This window comes from Diorhabda sublineata, chromosome 7, assembly GCF_026230105.1.
Source record: "Diorhabda sublineata isolate icDioSubl1.1 chromosome 7, icDioSubl1.1, whole genome shotgun sequence".
NCBI classification, from domain to species: domain Eukaryota; kingdom Metazoa; phylum Arthropoda; class Insecta; order Coleoptera; family Chrysomelidae; genus Diorhabda; species Diorhabda sublineata.
In genome coordinates this window covers 5596834-5610222 of record NC_079480.1, presented here as the reverse complement: position 1 = coordinate 5610222, position 13389 = coordinate 5596834, and the positions used below count along the sequence as shown (strand labels likewise).

The following is a 13389-nucleotide window of genomic DNA, read 5'->3' as shown; positions in this document are numbered from 1 at the left end:
AGCTCCAATGAAATTTATTATAATGTAGTTTTCCGCAAATTCACTTCTTAATTTTTTTTGTGTGAATTATGGTTGTAATTATAGTCGCGAGTTACGTTAATGAACATTGTTTATCAAGTGTTATTACATAACGCCGACGAGGCACATTGTAAAACATATAAATATTGGAAACTTGTAATAGTGTTAGATTTTGTTTTGTCATTGTAGTCAATAAATATTTCTCAGCGTTTCTCGACGTCTTCCGAAGTTCAGTAACGTAACTGGCGCAGTCAGTAGGATATTTCGGAAATTTAACGTATCGCACAGAAAATTTTTTCGTTTAAACGATTAACCAGAATATTCAAATTTGTGTGCGAAAACTGTGAATTCGAGTGTATATCGAAGAACTGCATATAGTTCGAGTGGACATCGAGCGATTCCAGCAGTTCCAGTGCAATACACCAGTGAAGAACGAGAAGAAAGTTTTCCTGGGTTAAGAACTAACATCGTTCCAACATTTAGGACCCTTAGCGTATGATAGCTTTAGTTCTAACGTAAATGCTCATTATTATTTCCTTTTTCCAAATTCAATAATTCACTAGTTATACAAATGAAAATCGTTAATATATTTTGATGAGCGAATTTGAGGTATAAAATATAAGTATATTATTTGAAAAAATTTTAAGCTTATAACCAAGCGAAAATAATAATTTTGAAAATGGTTCAAGAGAAGATAGCTTAGAAAATAGAGATTTAAAAATGACCACATCAGGTACAAACTACCAATTACTTAGATTATATTTAGATTCAATTCCAAATTTTGATGGAAACCCTTATACGCTTAATATACTGATAGGTAATTGTGAAACTTTTATTTTTGCGTTTGCTTGTAACTCGGATAATGCGTTAAACACATTTTAACTTGGAAAAATTAACAGGTAGAACTCAAATATTAATTGGTTTGCTAACAGAATTTAAAAAATTGGGGCGGAATCAAACAAGCCTTAAATTTAAGTTTGGGAGATCAACGAGACATTGACTGTTTGGTATAGGATCTTATTAACATAAAACCACTTAAAAATGAAACCCCTTACAATTTTGGTATGCGATGCCAAGATTCTAGACTTAAGTGAAAAATGATAATTTAGCTTCTGTTCGTAACTTACCTATACAAACTAACATACGTTGAGCTTTATAGTAAAAGAGGAAAACTTATTGTACTCTACTAAGTAATTTGAAATCAAATGTGTCATTCAAACCTAGTTCAAGATTAACATTTACTAGAACGCAAAATTTCAATCATTATCGCACAAATAATAACAATGTACGATCATTTCAACTACCCCGTCCAATATTTCTATCTAATTTGAAAACTCGTCCTCCAGCATCTTACCCAACGAGGTATATAAAACATTCTCCTACAAATCAGTCCTACAGTAATTGGCGTCCAAATAACAATTATCCAACTCAACGTCATCCATTTTTCACAAACCGAAATTACAACCTTATATATATACAAAGACCCTCACTGCCACCACACAATTTTAATCAACTTCAAAATATTCGTCCTAATAATCCACAATATAAACGTTCAAATAATTCACAAGGTTTCAAACAGAACCAATCGACTTCTCTTCAGGAAATATCAAATAATTATGAAAATATCGACATTGCTGAATCTACATTATAAATTGCTTTTATTGTTTATTGTTGAAACTAACGTATATACAAGATGTATAATTTACATTCCACGCTTGTATATTCATATTTTGACATGTTTTGATACGACAATAAGATATTTGATATTTTGGAAATAAAGACAGAAAATGAGATCTCTTTATTATTAATATCAATCAATCAATATCAGTTTCTATGAACAACTGTCTATTATGCAAGGGAAAAATTATTTTGCTAAAATAATTAAAGAATGCTTGCGGCACATTCCAATATGCTATCCATCAAAAGCACTGGTGCCAGTCGTAGTATTTATCTTGTACTGTAACAAATTTTATGATATGAAATTTCCACTAGAACGAGACTCTAGGAAATTCGTATTCTACATGATCCCGATAGTTTCCGGAAAGGCCTATTTTCTTTTTATAACGTAAGTTGTCTTGTAACAACAACTCCTATACCCTCGTTGTTAACATTTTGGGGCAATCGCGTCTGTTATTGCCGTTTTAGAACCCGCGTGTAAGCATTTTACTCACATATGCATTTCAACCTTTCAACCTTTCAACCTTTCAACCTTTCAACCTTTCAAACTTTCAAACTTTCAACCTTCAACCTTCCAACCTAAATTTTTATGCATTATACGAGAGTGGTTCAAATATAAAGCGGAATTTTGTTATAAAACAAAACAAAACTCAAAATAACAATGTCTGACGAGGGTAAATTTTATCTTCAGCTAAGATTTCTGAAAACGATAACTTAGTTCTCGAAATGCGTGTAATTGTGAGTCTTGATATAGTGTTTATAAAGCAGTCTAAGAAATGTATTTCAATGCAGATAGTTTCGACTATTTCAAATGTAAGGTACGAAATAGTTTTGCGTTTTGTATTTTAAATGCTAAATGCAAATTACTTTTCCAAAATACGCTAAATGTTGTGTTCTGTTCTGTAGTTCCAATACATCATTACTCATTTTTTTTCTGTGAGGTCTCATTATCATCCCACCGTATGAAAAAGTCTCTTTACTGGCAATGAGCTTGGTAGGCATGTGTTGCATTTAAGAAATGTACATTTTCTATTGTAGGTATCGACAGACTTGTAAAGTGATCCTTCAAATATTGTAGGGTTTTTAGGTCAATTGTGGTATTGGTACAACCACCCCAATTGGTTGCTGGGGAGTCTGAATCCTAGAACATGTAATAAAACTTCTTTTTTTATCTGATGTCTGTGAAATTTTTCATATTGTGATTTTTCTGTACCATTTTGTAAACAGTTAATTAATATTTGCACTCTCTCTCTCTGTACACGAATGGAAACTCTTAGATCGTGGGGTCCGAACCTCAAATAAGAACGCTGTAATAATACCAGAAGTTTTGGAGGTCGGAAAAGCCTCGCTAGAAGTTATCGAAAATGCCCGAAAATTCGACCGAAAAACCCGATATGGTAGACGACTGAAATCTTGTGGAACGTGAAGCCGGACTTTCAACTAGTAGCAGTGTAATAGCGCCAGAAATTTTGCAGGTCGGAAAACCCTCGTCAGAAGCGACCGAAAGCGCCGTAAAATTCATTCGAAAAACCTCCAGTAGTACACTTTTTTACTTGACTTTTTGGGGTGTTGACAAAAAGTGGTGTAAAAATGCCAGAAGCTTTACAGGTCGGAAAAGCTCTGAAAAAAATAAAATTGACGTACTTGTGAAAATGAAAACTTTTCGCTTCTGTCTCAAATGAAAATTATTTTTGTTGGCTCCCTTGAAACTATCTGTTTGCGATACCCAAAATTAAAAAAAAATTATTAGCCATTTTAAAAAAAAAGTTCATTAAATCAGTTAATAATTAGCGCCGTAAATGAATTCACATAAAAAAGTTAGTAGCCCATTTTCGCTGCGGCGAAGTTGGCGGTGGCAGCGCGAAACGGCTGATGGCATGAAATCACGAGGGCGAAAAAAAAAAGATTGTATTTCAGCGATTTTTCATCGTTTCCTAATGATTTCTTTTAATTTTGGGTTTCCCGACCAGCAAAACTTCTGGCACTATTACACCGCTACTAGTCGAGAGTCCGGCGTCACGTTCCACAAGGTTTCACTCGTGTACCATATCGGGGTTTTCGAACGAATTTTTCGGCCCTTTCGATATCTTCTGGTGAGGCTTTTCCGACCTCCAAAGCTTCTGGCATTATTACAGCGTTCTTATTTGAGGTTCGGACATCTCGATCCAAGAGTTTTCACTCAAGTACCATATGAGGATTTCCAGCCCATTTTTTAGCCCGGGAAAACCGGCTGGCATTTTCATATCCGACCTGTACAGAGTGCCAGAAATAATGATTTATACACATTATATACATCATTGTTCATTATTGTCGTCGTCGTCGTCGTCGATCTCGTTGATGTAGATTGTAGGTGAAGGATTAGATCAGCTGTCACCTTTGCATTCTAAGCAAGCTGCAGTGCAGCTTAATCCACTTTTCCTGCACGCACAAGATGCTCCACATCCTGCTTTGCACGTGCAAAAAATAATTTTTAATAAAGATTCTGAAGCTGGTCGCTGCGTTATTGTTTGCGGTATCAATATTCCGCATTCATATTTCTAATCCCATTCTTCTGGTGACATTTCTCTTCCGAGCCATGTTTGAATTTGCAAAAGTGTTCAAAAGTGGCATCGGTAGTAGGTGGTAACGACGGCAGTTTAACGCAGGTATTTTTAGCAGTTCCGAACAGAACAGAGATCCGATGTTTTTAAAAAAGGGTCTTTTCTCGGATGAAGCTACATTTCTACTAAACGGTCATGTCAATTGTAAAACTTATCGGTACTGGGCTACAGAAAATCCACACTGGATGCAAGAGTACCGTACTCAATACACAGATGTGTATTGGGTTTGGGCGGGAATAATAGATAATAGGATTATTGGGCCATACTTTTTCGAAGAAACCTTAACAGCTCCGCGATATTTAGAATTTCTTCAAAACTTCTTGCTACCGGAGTTGAACCGGCTGCTTCCAAACAGAAATGATTTATGGCTGCAGCAAGATGATACGACTCCACACTATGCTGTATTGGTGCGCAACTATTTGAACAACGTCTTTCAAATCGGTGGATAGGTCGAAGAGGAACAATAGAATGACCGCCTAGATCACCTGATTTGACTCCTCTTGATTTATTTTTATGGGAATACTTGAAAAGTAAAGTGTACCAAAATAGACTACAATATATCAATGAACTCAAAGAAAGGATACTTATTGAGATTGCACAAATAACTCCGGAAGTTATAGAGAAGGTTCGAGAAGAGTTTCGCGGCACGTTGTATTTTAGTTGAAGGTAAACAATTTGAGCACTTAATTTAGGTTTCGTTCTATTTAATGAGTAATACATATTAAATATTTATTGTTATAATAAAATTTTATTAATTTTTCAAACAAACACAAAAATCAATTACTGTACATATTGATATGGCTGAATAAGTATTTAAAAGACCTTTCAATTAACGTATTACAACACCCACATTTCCATTTAAGAATTTTAGCAATGACGTCATCACCCTCGCATAGATGACGTCAAAAATAAAAAGGTATCTTTACGAATAGCCTGTTTTAAAATAAAAAGGATTTTTCCTTAAAGTCGCCGGTTTACGAAATAACGAATTTATTCCTTTCATTTGCACTGTATATGCTGAGCAGCTGATGAGTGTAAGATGTATTTTGTCACTCATGGATGAACTTCACTCTAGAAGTTTCAGCATTTTTGTTTTATGTCTAGTAAGCACCCAATATTCATTAACATCCATAAGAATTGGGCCACCCCAAATATTTGTGAAATCATCAATTGTTACTAATTGCTATTTATTAATTTAGTGAAATGGGTTAGTATGTATATGGAGCAGGCAGACTGGCCCTGTACAGAGGAGAAACAAATTCTCGGAAAAGATAATATTGTTAGTTAACTGGTCAAACACTTATCGTGTGAATAAAAATTTCGACTACTTCATGTAAGTTTATCGTTATTCAAAACGTTTGCGTTGTAACATTCCAATTGATTATGAGTTTTAGACATATCGTTGTACTAAAGTAACCTCCATAGAGTTGAGTTTAGTTCTTAACAATGGAAGAAAAATATCGGAGAGCTGTTGAGATTGAAATATTGCTCAATATTGAAACGAGTCAACGAGAGATAGACGTTTGAATGTTATTCGTTCAACCAGTACAAAGGACACACCAGCGGTTTCTAGCGACCGGCTCTCCCCAGCGACGGCCCAGTACGGGTGGAAAACGAAAAACAACAGCTCGGATGGATCGCTGTCTCCCGATTGCTGCATTGCGAAACCGAACGCAAACCGCTGAGACACTCTAAAGCGACCTTCAAGATTGAAAGAAAGTAGTTTGATAGCTTGCAGTTCAGCTAAAAGACTCTTGCTTACTGCAGCTCACAGAAGACGCAGACTTCATTTTGCTCGTGAACACATGAATCGGACAGAGGACGACTGGAAAAAGGTATTGTTCACGGATGAGTATAGAATGTGCCTGTATGGCAACGATGGCAGAAATAATGTGTACAGAAATGCTGAAGAACGGTATGCTGGCTGTACTCGGTTACCAAGGGTTGCGTATGGGGGTGACTCAGTAATATTTTGGGCAGGTATTTCTTTTTAGGCACGCACGAATCTTGTCGTGATTGACAGGGGCGCACTAGCAGCACGACGATATGTTGCTGAGATGCTAGAAGATTATGTACTACCATATGCAGGATTTGTTGATAATGGTTTTCTGCTAATGCAAGATAATGCTCGACCGCTCACGGCAAGAATGGTAACGGAGTATCTTCAAGAGGTTCGTATTGTACAAATGGACTGGCCCACTTAAACCCCCGGTCTCAATCCTATTGAGCTTATTTGTGACCAACCAATAACGCATATCTACTCCATCAACACGTGAAGAAGAATGTCTTACGTTCTATGACCACTCGCATGAGAATTGTCATCCAGTATCGAGGTGGCAATACGTCTTTTTAAAAAATAAACTTTTTGTGTGTGCTTTGTTTAATCATTGTAGTGTCAATTGAAAGTGTTGCGTCTTAATAAATTTATAAATTCTCGAATTTTTGCTTACTTTCTAGTTGTAACCCGTATTACATTATATAACTTGCTAAAAACATTATTGAATAAATACATCATACATTTATCATAACAAACATAAACTACATGTAAAAATAAATATATAAAATAAAAATACACGCGCAGTGTATTTATTTTGGTGTACACTAGTCTGAAGTGAAGTGCTTTCATAAAATATTGATTAGAAAACATATAGGGTGACAGAATTGCAGTATAGAAAGTATTTACAATATAAGTTGGAAATAAGAGCCTTTATATATGAAAAATGATAATATGATATCCGTTTAGATGTACTTTGTTATTAACTGTTGTTTTCACTATTTATCGTTAACGCTATCTCAATGTTAATTGAAATATATAAAAATGACATAATTTGGCGAAACCAAAATGTGTATGTCGAAAGTTACTTATTCAGGAACTTTCTTTCTTCAGAAGTAAAAATGTAAAGCTTTGGTCTCTGAAGACAATAGCTCGGTTGTCAAAACGTGTGTAAAAAATTATAAATATGAATGTTGGTGTTATAGTAGTCAAAAGTGTGTTAGTAAATGCATTAATATGAATATTGAAATTTTTCAAAGATTACATCAAAGGGCGCCCAACAGTTAAACTATGACCTTGAATTATAGTATGCTATAATAATGAACATTAAATATTATTTCTTAATATCTAAACACGTTTTTTAAGCGAAAATTCTATCAACAACTTTCTAATCCCATACAAAAACACGTATTTACGTATTTATCGCTTTCATGTTAAAATATCGTCCTTTAGTTTTAAAAATTTAATATCAATGCAACAATTTACATAGTCCGAAAAACTCACGATTCTGTCAGTACATAATTTTTAAAGCGAATGTGAGAAATACAGAGGTCGACATTACTCAGGTAACAAATTTGCATTAAGAGAAAAATTACCAAAGGGATCTGAAAAAGGGGTGATGTAAGTATTCAATTTGATGCCCATCTTGATTAATGCATCTTGCAAAAACGCGTTCCTTGAGTAGGCCCCACAGGAAAAAATCACTAGGTGTCAAGACCGTGCAGCCACTCAACTAATCCTCCCATCCAAAATGTTGGGTCGTTGATCATTTTCCTACATAAATCTTCGAGCATTTCCAGACAACTTTCGTCTGTTACGTGACCCCCAAAGACATACAAAAACACATTCCAGGAAAGTTTAATTCTTATTCAATGAAGGCTTGAGGATTATAATCGTTTCAGTACACGCAGTTATGTCGATTGACTGTACCGTTCAGCTTGAAGGTTACTTTATCTGACCACAAAATAGAATTCTGGATCTGCGGAACAGTCTGATTGCATCCGAGGTACCACTCGCAAAATTCCAATCTGCAGTCGAAATCATCCTCCTGAAGTCTGTCGAGGAGACCCGGACGGTTTTAAGAATTTCTGGTACATATTTCACACTGTTGATTGATTTGGTAGGGGCGGGTTTGGAAATTGTTGTTTCGTAATCCGCGTTCGTACGCAAATATATGTAACAAAAAAAAACTCTTTCTTGAAGCGTGAATTTATATCGATTATTCAGATGCAACCGTCTGAAACATGAGCATCCTTCGTATTAAACTTTTTCGACAGAGTATGAGCGCTGCCGGACTAATGTCGATTTTTCGAGAGCGTCGCCAGACTTATGCGAACCTCTGTATTCAACGAGATATTAAAGTTTTACTTTTCTACAAAATCAGGCATAATATTATTACACCGCAATCTAGTTTAACTAGAAACTTTTAGGAGGTGTAAATCGACCAATTATCAATCAAAATTGTTGAAATAAACTCAGATAAAGAAAAATTTACTTAATTATAATTGTTCGTAAGATTTTTCATCTATTTATTTGTTTAAAAAACTTACTGACTGAATCATCATCCAACATCCAAAACTAACAGTTTTGTGATAGAATTTGATTTTATTATTTAATATTGTTGCCTTTGGAGACGATACAACGATTATAGCGGTCATTACAGAACGAATTGTTTTAAGCCTAAAAATAAATTGAAGTCAGAAAACAGGTAAAACTCGCTGGGAGGTAGATCTGGAAAATACGGTGGGTGTGGAGGCAATTCGAAGCCCAATTCATGCAAATATGCTACTGTTTCCATTGATGTCTTAATGTCCATCATTTTTTCTTCAAATGGTGCCGTTAATCTGCTCATCACTTCGATAACGCTACGTAATAGATTTTTTCCTTTTCAAAGATTGTTGATGAATATTTTGTCAAAATCATACCATAATACTAATGCCATAATATTGCCTTCTGACTTTTGCGCCTTTCCGCGCTTTGGTGTTAACTCATTAAGTGCAATTCACTCAGATTAGTGCCGATTGGAATCCGGTGTGGAATGACATGCTTTCGTCGGTAATAACCTCTGAAGCTTTGACTGCTTGCTTCGTCTTCGTTCAAATCACTTCTCAACGGTTAATTGTCGTGGGACAAATTACGAATAATGTTTATCAAGCCGCTATAATAGTACTTTTTTCCAAATGCAATGATTTATTAACACAGGAAATTCCTTTTTATCCATTTTTTCAATATAACAAAATGAGTGAGATAACCCACAAAATAAGTACGATAACTGTCAAATTCAGGTTGTAACTAACCATTGCAGCCGTACGAATGCAGTTCCGAATGAAGTAATATGACGCTAGAAATAGTATACAATTCAAATTAGGTGATCGTCACCTTTGATATAACTCCACATCAACTATTGGCAAAATTCCATAGGATATAACAGAAGGAAAGGAATTCTGGAAACTCGATATGTCGATAGAGGAAATAGAACCAATTATTATTTATGTGCAAGTGGGGATGATGATTACTTCAATATAATTAGAATTAAACGATTATTTATTCACGTATATAATTCTATATTTATATTATTTCAATGGATGATTGGACGTATTTCCATGTACTGTGTTTGATGGAATAGATGATTTCTAATCTACTATCCGAGGGCCAGGTGCGGCTCATGCCCAATTGTTTGTACTTTTACAGGAAGTACATGTACAATCTTAAGATAGCAGAAGTGAATTTTTCAATTGGCTTTACAACAAAAGGTACTTATTGTTTAATTATTTATTGAAAATACAATTAAACATTTCTTGTATAACTAATGCATAAATAAATAATGGATTCATTTTTTGGGGAATATCTTGAAAGCGATAAACAAGTTGTAGGTTAACCAACTGAATTTTTCTATATTTCAATTTGTCCCTTATGTGAGTAACACGATGTTCGATCGTATGTTGTTAGATTAGAAATGTTTGATTATGTTTTAATACCTCCTATAAGTATATTCAATATTTGCAATGCAACTCGTGTAAAAATTGTTAATTCCACTCAATGTATTGGAAATTTCATGCCGTGTGCAATAAACAATTGTTGCATATACATAACTGTAACGATTCCCCAAAATTATACAAATGCATTGAGATTAAAAACAGTACGTTTTATATTATCTAACACAACTCGAACGTCACTGTTAAAAGTATTGGAATACATCCTAATACTCCAAAGATTTTCTAGAAATATTGGTTACAAAATATATTCAAATCCTCGGGACACTTTGCCGCAGTATATGTACAATACGAATATCTTGAAGTGACATTCGATCAAAGACAGACTTGGGGACAATACCTGCAAGCAGTAAGTCATAAGACACTAATTACTTTACACATTTGCTGACAAATGTTCAGAGGAACATGGGACCTTAAACCCAAAATAATGAACTGGAGGTATAAATCCGTACTTATCATAAACAATGCAGCTTTCACAAGGTGGCCAATAACAAAAACTAAAATTGGCTTGCCTTGCAATGACATCATAAAATGTGAATCATTAAGATGGGCAATAAAGGCAAACAAACAAGAAGAACCGTTGATTTGACAGAGCATCTAAGCATTCTAAAAGAATCAGGTGCCCATTGATATTACCATAAATTCCATGTCTTTCAAATTATGCTTTACCAAAAACTAGATCAGGAGAGCAGAGCTTTATATCCCATTGGACTCTTATATTTTCCAAGGGGAAACATAGGCCGTATGTATATGGTCCGATCACAATGCAACTGCAGTCTTTGAGCTCACTGAGAGCAAACTACAAAGTTATTTTATGTACAATTTACCACTCAATACAATGGCATAATTCAATTTGGTGTGAAGTTTTGATGAACTGTCAGTGTACAGTGAACACTAACATTTAATTTCGAATTTATGTGATTGTTAGTGTTGCAAAATACCATATACTTATTCAAATTTAGAATATGCAAATATGGTGTTTGTGTATGGTTTCTGTAATGGAAATGCTACAGCTGCTGCTGAAGAATATCGTCAACTTTTCCACACCAAAGATATCCTGATAAAAACGTGTCAATTAGAGTTATTAACGAATTTTATGACACTGGTAAGCTTCCCAGTGCTAACATTTCATTTGAACGCGCTACTCGACAAGGTATGGTAGAAGTAAACAATATTCTGCATCTAGTAGAAGAAGATGCAACTACTAGCTCACGGAGAATTGCCACTCAATTGGGAATTACATTCCACGAACAAGGCTTATATCCCAATCATGTACAGAGAGTACAGCACCTACAACCAGAAGATTACGCTAACCGTATGGAGTTTTGTCGGTGGATAAATAATAATCATCGTGTTGTATCGAGTATACTCTTTACGGATGAAGCTACATTTAACAGTGATGGTATTAATAATACTCGTAACTATCATGTATGGTCGGACGAAAATCCCCACGCAACAGTCGAAAGCAATTTTCAACATCGGTTTTCTGTAAACGTGTGATGTGGTATTGTTGACAGTTATTTAATTGGCCCTTTCATTTTCGAGAATCGTCTCACAGGTGACAACTACCTTAATTTTTTACAAAATGAATTACAAGGCCTACTAGAGGATGTTCCTGTAAATATTAGAATGCAGATGTACTATCAGCACAATGGAGCTCCTGCACATGTCGCTCGTCAGGTCAAGCAACATTTGGACGAACGTTTTCCAGGGCGTTGGATCGGTCGTAGAGGTCCCATTAATTGGCCTGCAAGATCTCCACCACTAGATTTTTGTTTATGGGGCTGGATGAGACATGAAGTCTACAAAATAAAATATTAAAGAAGAAAGAAATGAATCAATTGGGAATCAAAAGCTCTTCGTAGACGAAGCAGAAAATGTTTAGAAGTCATTGGCGGTATTTTCGAACATTTATTGAAAGAACGCTATGATTAATAAAATTTTTATGTGATAATTTGTTTATTAGTTAATATGCTATAAATTGAAAACAAATAAAAATCAGTTGCAAAAAACCATCAAATCATGGTCATGAAAAAGGGAGGAAAGAAAAATCAATCAGAAAAATGGAGGTAAGACATCATCAGGTCGAAAATAACAGAAGATATTTTAAAAATAAACTAAGGAGAATTATACTGGACACTGCCCGAGGATTTACCATTCGAAGAACATCAGAAAAATCCTGAGAGCTCTTCTCGTTTCTGAAAGGAACTAAAGGAAACAGCAGAACACCTCATTTGTAAGTGTGAGGCTATCCATAGACAAAATCTATATTACCTACAGTCAAACCTCAAGTAAGCCTTGTAATAGATATACGACCTTCACGCTCTAGTACATCTAATCTTAAACCGTAATATTTGTAGCAGTTTCAGAGAAAGCATCAGTCACAAAATATATTTAAGTCACTCATGCTCTATGTCTCAATATCTACAGCAGTCTGTCTGATAGCCGGTCCTAAATTATACTGCGAACATCGCACTTTTGTAGTTAAGGTTTGATCGCGGAACATTGGATTTATAATCTTTATAGTTTCTTCGAAATATTTAGTATAATTTCATTCCTGTGCTCGATAGTATTACACCTCGATTGTTTCTCAAAAATAATTTATAACACAAAAATTCATATAATTCCTATTTTTCAAAATAAATTTGATCCCGTAACTTTATCTTTATTCCACCCAATTGTTTAAGTATATATAAAGTATTTAAGGGCTTTTCTCCAATAATTATCTATGTCATGATAAAACCGAAGTAAGAAGAAAAAACTGATAGGTACTTACTATGTGATGTCTCTATTATATCTTCAACAATCATTTCTTTCGCTTAACACTAAGTTCAAAACTTAACTGATTACACCACAAACAAAATAATGTCAGTTAAAGTTTATGTTCATTATGCTAATTTTATAGAAAATTATATATATATACTTTAATTAATACGTGATATAATTAAAAATTAATTCCTTCGATTTTTTACAATTCACAATCAGTCTTTTTATATATCTAAATAGTTTTTTTGAATAAATGCTCTTGATTTTTGATCTACTATTTCCAAAACCATTACGTATGTAACTCATGCAATTAAGAAAGACGAATGAGGTAGTAAAATTAATTTGTTAATATTGAAAAATTTGAGAATTAGCTTTAATTGTCGGTTTAGCGTTTAACAGATAAGAATTTTGCACATAGTATAGATAATGAAAGAAAAATTTTGCTTGTCAGAAACACTAGTGTTTTTTAGATTTTAGAAAAGTCTAATGCGAGGATGGTTTCAGAAGTACCTAGACTGACCTAGAGATGACGGTAGTTCGTTGAAAATACCATTGTATTAGG

General features: G+C 34.4%; 1 protein-coding gene across 1 annotated transcript in view; it reads right to left on the bottom strand.

The window, feature by feature from the left end:
* The window catches only part of LOC130446343 (acyl-CoA synthetase short-chain family member 3, mitochondrial), a 64981-nt gene extending 51804 nt beyond the window's left edge, over positions 1–13177 (bottom strand). Inside the window, exon 1 of the mRNA XM_056782543.1 lies at positions 12838–13177. Coding sequence (XP_056638521.1) covers positions 12838–12871 — 34 coding nt within the window. The 5' untranslated portion in view covers positions 12872–13177. The remainder of the gene's footprint in view (positions 1–12837) is intronic.
* Between the last annotated feature and the right edge of the window lie 212 nt (positions 13178–13389).